The 6,707-nt window shown below is 45.6% G+C and overlaps 1 protein-coding gene across 1 annotated transcript; it reads left to right on the top strand.

The window, feature by feature from the left end:
- Positions 1-2,287: 2,287 nt before the first annotated feature.
- Positions 2,288-3,473, top strand: LOC108631294 (uncharacterized). Its single transcript, XM_018035131.1, has 3 exons — positions 2,288-2,510; positions 2,590-3,043; positions 3,143-3,473. The coding sequence occupies exons 1-3, from the start codon at positions 2,288-2,290 to the stop codon at positions 3,471-3,473; spliced, it is 1,008 nt and encodes a 335-aa protein (XP_017890620.1).
- The last annotated feature ends 3,234 nt before the right edge of the window (positions 3,474-6,707 follow it).

Raw genomic sequence — 6,707 nt, forward strand, 5'->3', positions numbered from 1 at the left:
TTTTTTTTTTTTTTGACGCGGGGAAAATCCATCATGGACACCCCCTCCGTTTCTCCTCCCGCTGCTGTCTTAGCAGGCGGGTGGAGCCACGCAGGGGGTAATGTCGGACTCTAACCGACTAAAAACCCCGCGAAGGCTCTGGGGATTCAGCGAGTTTGGAGGGGCCGAGGACCAAGGACAAGCTGTAGGACGTGGACGACTAGGGAGGGTCAGTCCCCTTTAGCCACTTATGTTTAAAGGATGTCGGATTGGCAGGTCACCTTCGTTGATACGTCTCGAGCGGCTAAGACGTATCGGTTGCGAGATACTCCGGTTATCGAGCTAAGTTGGAAAGAAATTCAGGATGTGCAAAATAAAACTTGAGACGAATTTATAAATGGTTACACACTTGTCTATATTCTTAGGTACTCATACAATGTGCTTTTATACATGGTCAACTCTTACGCGAAGAGAATTCGTACTCTGATTCACACAGCGAAGTCGCGGGGGAAAGTCTAACAAAAGTTTAAACACTCACGCAAAGGATCTCTCGGCGTGGAGAAGCAACGCTTCCGTGTGTTAGAAAACTAGTTCAGAACTCATCCAAAGGGCTTTTTTGTTTTTTCCAAGATGGCGATGATTGTAGAAGGTGGGGGGGCTCCACAGTTATCCCGAGTTGTTGGTTAAGCCATCACGTCCAGGTGGAGTCACCTTCGATTTCCGTACCTGCCAACTTAGGCCAGCTTACCGGAATGCATGAATGTAAGGATGTAGTTAGCGATATCAAATGGCGGCAAATATAAAAATAGGTGTCTTGATGTGGATGGTGGAAAAGTTTCAAAAAACCACCAATGAAATCGAGTTAGCAGTAGTTATGGAATTCTCGGTCGGGTGAAAACCGGAATATGGCAAAGACCAGTATGAGGTGAATGCACCGCAACCAGGATGAAGGGTAATCTAAGCGCGATTCACGGTGTTGGATAAAATAAGAAAAATGAATCAGATCAGGGAAAATGAAGACCCTGTAACATCCAAGGAATGGATTATCAGCATGCTTATGGCATTTGCAGACAAGCGTGCATAGATTAACTAAAGTTAATAAAATGGTAATACAGTTAGATATAGGTAACTTATGATAAGGATAAAATTAATGATATAAAATTATTAAGGTAAGAAGCAAACTAAAGAACGATGAGCTGATCCTCGGGATGGGGAGAGGAGGCAGACTTTCCACCACCGCCTCATGAGTTAGTTTGTGATAATCAAGCAGGAAATGAATGTATTTACATGAACTTGCTGAACAACGGGAATTTAACTTTGATTTTGTAAGGAATCGTATGTCTATTAAATTTAGAAAGATCTCTAATTAGTTGATTATTCGCTACGTCGGTATTGAAGCCCTCAATGAGGCGCTCAACGTATTCCCTGATGAGAGGGGTGCCAGCCACTTTACAGAACTCCGAGGTACTGGTTTTCCAGGGGACCCTGATGATGGATTTGATTATTTTTTTTTGCAACCTTTGAACTTGGGTTTTCCTGGTGTTCGAGACACAGTCCCACCATACAAGTGCACCGTATCTAAGGACCGGCCTAATGCAAATTCTGTAAATGGACAGCCTGATGTTCCTGTTTAAGGGAGACGAACGACTGGTATGCGCTCTAAGCGCGCCCGCGACCTTCAATGTCTTCTGAATTCGATCAGTGATAGCTGGGATCCACGTGAGTCTGGAATCCAGGATCACACCCAGATAGGTGACTCTATTCGACCAATTTATGGATACGCCCTGAACCTCGAGCGGACTCGGAGGTTTAACAAGTCTCCTCGCAAAGACAATGGCCTCGGTCTTGCCAGCATTCAAGGACAACTTCCATCGAATCATGAGTGACGAAACAAAGTTTAATATTACGATCGCGAATTTAGGCGAGAAGTATGTTGAGCAAGTGTAAGACGTGGTGCTCGATCCCCCTGCGACCGGTCAGTATGAGTACCTTAAAGGTGAACTCATAAAAAGGCTCGCGGAATCGGACAGTTCGCGAGTGCGTAAATTGCTGGAAAACGAAGAGATAGGAGAACGAACACCGTCTCAGTTTTTCAGAGACCAGAAAAAGCTTGCCACCCCCTCGGTTCCAGATGATTTCATTTTAACTCTGTGGAAAAATCGGCTGCCGGCCAACACACAACGAGTTTTGGCCGCCACCACTGAGACGAAGATCAGTGCGTTAACCGAAATGGCAGATCGAATTCACGAAATTCGTCCGGGGCCTGGGCAAGTCGCAGCTGTTCAACAAGCGAAAAGCAGCGAATTAGATGAGTTGCGGGAGCAAATTAAACAGTTGCGATTGCAGCTCAACGCTGGAAACAAGCACCGCCGACGCTCTGCCGGACGATCAGCTCGGCAACGTAGTCGATCACGCAGCAAGGGCAGACAAGAATCATCGGGATTATGCTGGTACCACGGAAATTTTGGCCAGAACGCGACGAAATGCCGAGCTCCATGCACGTGGAGTGCGGGAAACGCCGACAGCCGTCCGTGAATGCGGCACACGACGACGGTTTTGTGTCCCGCCGCATCCTCGTGACTGATAAGAAGTCGAAGATTTCATTTTTAGTGGACACAGGGGCTGATTTATGCGTATTTCCCCGTGATCTAGTGCGCGGACACATGAAAAGGTGCGAGTACGAACTTTTTGCGGCCAACGGGGCACGTATTGCAACGTACGGCACCATCGCAGTGGTTTTAGATCTCGCGCTTCGCCGAGACTTTAAGTGGTGGTTTGTTGTGGCAGACGTTAGCAAACCCATAATTGGAATGGACTTTCTCAGTCATTATGGATTGTTAGTTGATCCGCGGAACAGACGCTTAGTCGACTCGACAACGACTTTGTCGTCAAACGGATATGCAGCTCCTGCGAGTATCGCGACGATTAAAACAATCGCCGGCGAGTCGACATATCATCAGTTGCTCGCAGGGTTCCCGGATTTGACACGACCTCCTGTTTTTGGTAAAGAACGTGCGAAGCATAATGTGACACATCACATCGAAACAACGCCTGGACCACCGGTGTACTGCAAGCCTCGTCGTCTCGCGCCTGATCGTTTTAAGCAGGTGAAGGCAGAATTCGAATTGATGCTCGAACAAGGTGTGATTTGACCTTCCAAAAGTCCATGGGCATCACCCCTGCACGTCGTCACGAAGAAGGACGGAGGATTGCGACCCTGCGGTGACTACAGAGCACTCAACGCCTGTACCGTGCCGGATAGATATTCGCCGCCACATATCGAGGATCTCGCTCAGCGTTTACATGGGAAGCGCATATTTTCAAAGATAGATTTGGTAAGAGCATATCATCAAATCCCGGTCGCGTCTGAGGACATCGCAAAGACGGCAATTACGACACCATTTGGGTTGTTCGAGGCCACAAATATGATGTTCGGTCTTCGGAACGCGGCACAAACATGCCAAAGGTTCGTAGACGAAATGACGCGTGATTGAGATTTTGTTTTTGCGTATATCGATGATTTCTTGATAGCGTCCGACGATACCGAACAGCATCGCGAACATCTAAACATTCTGTTTAGTCGTTTAAACGAATACAGGGTAGTAATCAACCTCGCGAAAACCGTTTTCGGTGTCGACGAGATAGCGTTCCTCGGTTACTCTGTAAATGCCGAGGGAATAAAACCGCTCCGCGAACGTGTAGAGGCTATTACAAATTTCCCAAAGCCTATAAATATTAAACAAATGCGTAGATATCTTGGTATGATAAATTTTTATCGAAGATTCACACCTGACGCGGCGGGAATTTTGCGACCTCTTAATGACTTCTTGAAAGGTATTGTAAAGGGTAACGCGCCTATCGCGAATGGACGGAACAATTAGAAGATGCATTCAACAAATCAAAACGAGCTCTCGTTAATGCGACGATGATCCGGTAGCAGGTGCGCCGATAAGTTTGGTAGTTGACGCTTCAGATTATGCGATAGGAGCTGTTTTACAGCAACGAATTGAGAACGCGTGGCAACCTTTACGGTTTTTCACCAAGGTTTTATCTTCTGCGCAACAGAAGTATAGCGCTTATGATCGATGTAACGCGTTTCGTATGGCCGTCCGTGAACAAAGATTGTCGAAATTGGGCACAATAATGTATTCTGTGTCAACGATGTAAGATTACCAGACACGTGTCTGCACCCATCGGTGATTTTCGAATGTTAGCCGGACGTTTCGAGCACATACACACCGATATTATCACGATGCAATATGCACAGGGATATCCATACTGTCTAACATGCATAGATCGATTCTCGCGTTGGCCCGAGGCTATTTCCATTGTCGATATGGATGCGTCTACGGTGGCGTCAGCCTTTTTGTCAACGTGGATTGCTCGTTTTGGCGTACCCTTGCGAGAAACATCTGATCAGGGGCGACAATTCGAGTCCGTATTATTTAATGAATTATGCAAACGTCTTGGTACAAAACATTTAAGAACGACTGCGTACCATCCCGAGGCTAACGGAATAGTAGAACGGTTGCATCGGCAATTAAAAGCCGCAATAAAATGTCATGACTCCGATAGTTGGCCCGAAATTTTGCCAATTGTTCTGTTAGGGATACGTACCGCGTTTAAGGAAGATTTAAAAGCAACAGCGGCGGAAATGATTTATGGTACAGTAATCCGATTACCTGCTGAATTCTTTTTATCCTCTAGTCAAGAGGCAAATTCAACATTTGTTTCGCGTTTAAAGGAACATGTTGAAAGAATTAAGCCAGTTCCTGTAACTCGACATGGTACGAAGAAAATTTTTGTGTTTAAAGAACTTGCATCATGTCCATTCGTATTTCTTCGTCACGATGCTGTCCGAGGTCCGTTACAACCGCCGTATGATGGACCTTATGAGGTGATTGAGCGGAATGATAAAAATTTCGTGATTAGGATTAACAAAAAAGACGTAAGAGTTTCAATTGATAGATTGAAACCGGCTTTTGTTATATCTGAAAATATTGACCGACACCTCAACGACAATGAATTTTCACAAGAACCGTTTCTGGTGGTTGAACCACGAGCTAATCAATCTCATGAAAGCCAGGTGGGACAAACGGTTGATAATGCCGTTAATGATGAAACACGAACACGGTATATTACGCGTGCAGGTAGACGAGTCCGCTTTCCTGAACGTTATCAAGCAGGAAAAAGTTAGCTTAAGATGTGTAGTTTTATTTAGGTTTAATATATTGTGATTTAGAAGTAAGTTAGTTTAAGCGAACGTAGAATAAGTTTGTAAATACGACTTCCTTATCAAGCGTTGTCACTGGTAAGGGGGTACTGTGGCGGACTGGCCTAGCGACGGGTCACATGGCCCTTTTTGGATGTGTTTACGCGCTCTTCTTGAGAAGTGTTTTTCTAAGAAGAGCTAAGGGAGAGCCGTTGGTTGTCTGTTCGGACAAAGCCATTCGAGCGGAAATCTCCCAAGCGATCGGACGCACATAAGTGACGAGAATAAATCTCCTTGTAAAATTATTAACATTAATTATTTTGTCACCTATTCCCGCGAAGTAATAGGAAACCCCAATATTCTGGGCATGTTTCCTAATTCTCCTTCTTCTCCTAATAAGTGTTTGAAGATAAGAGTCATTGTGTAAGAACCCGTGTCTAGTTTTGGAGGTGTCCAACTTAGTGGTGGCCTCGCCGCGTGCAGTTTGCACGTAAGACTCCGAATCTCATCATCGACCTCGCCGACCGATCCGAAGTCAGTCGTGAGATTATAGTTGGCGGTGAGCAACTTATATTTATGCCAGTCAGTAACCGTATCAATACCTGACTTTAGGTCCAGGATGTCTGGATACAGTACAACAGGGGTATGGTCAGAAGGATCGGGATCCAGTGCCTCACACTTAACCGCCTCATCAAGTGATGAGAGAAAGATATCCAGTGTCGATGGGTTGACGTCCGGCACGAATCTTGTGTGACTGTCTGGATAGAACACCTCATAGGCATTGTTCAACTGGTGTTTGAAAAGCATAGTCCCGCTCTTATTGGCCTTGGGATTATTCCATGCACGGTGCTTTGCGTTAAAATCACCGCCAAGTACAAAAGGGGAACCCACCCCAGTCAAGACATCAAGAATAGCCGGTGTAATATTCACCGATGGAGGCACGTAAGCCACCCGGACGTATATTTTAGGATTGACCAATTTGACGAAGCAGAATTCAATCCCACTGATCCTATTAGGGGCAATAGTAGAGTGTGCCAAGTTTCTATTGATGAGAATGGCGACTCCGCCACCCTTACCTGCCTATACATGCAGAAGCCCGGTATACTGGCAGCATCGTTAGCAGTCAGGCATGTTTCCATGAGGAGGACAACGTCCGGCTGCTCTTTTGTGATCAGAAACAGTAGTTCATTTCTGTACTTCCTGAACGACCTCATGTTCCAAAGTATGATCTTTGGTAAATCCGGCATTTAGTCGAGATTGCTTAGGACTGCCAGGAATACCTGGAATTTCTCCTTGTTATTGGAGCAGTTCTTGAGTCTATCATTCAACACCCTCACAGTGCTGAGCATCAAATCCACGTTAACCAATGCGTTGAGCGTGCTGAACTCGTCGAAAAGTTCACTTAAGCTCTCGCCCACAGGACGAGATCCCTTATTGCCTGACTTGTTGATACTGTTATTTACAGAATTTGCATTATTATTATTTTTAAGGACCGGTTGTTTGGAACCCTTAAGTA

The sequence above is a fragment of the Ceratina calcarata genome, unplaced genomic scaffold (genome assembly GCF_001652005.2).
Source record: "Ceratina calcarata isolate Rehan_Ccalc_2016 unplaced genomic scaffold, ASM165200v1 scaffold869, whole genome shotgun sequence".
Classification (NCBI taxonomy): Eukaryota; Metazoa; Arthropoda; class Insecta; order Hymenoptera; family Apidae; genus Ceratina; species Ceratina calcarata.

Excerpts from the sequence above, each read along its gene's own strand:
- LOC108631294 (XM_018035131.1), top strand. The coding sequence starts at position 2,288 with ATGAGTTGCGGGAGCAAATTAAACAGTTGCGATTGCAGCTCAACGCTG. Across the intron at positions 2,511-2,589 it reads GGAAACGCCGACAGCCGTCC|TGGACACAGGGGCTGATTTA; the intron begins GTGAATGCGGCA and ends TTTCATTTTTAG. Across the intron at positions 3,044-3,142 it reads ACAACGCCTGGACCACCGGT|TCCATGGGCATCACCCCTGC; the intron begins GTACTGCAAGCC and ends ACCTTCCAAAAG.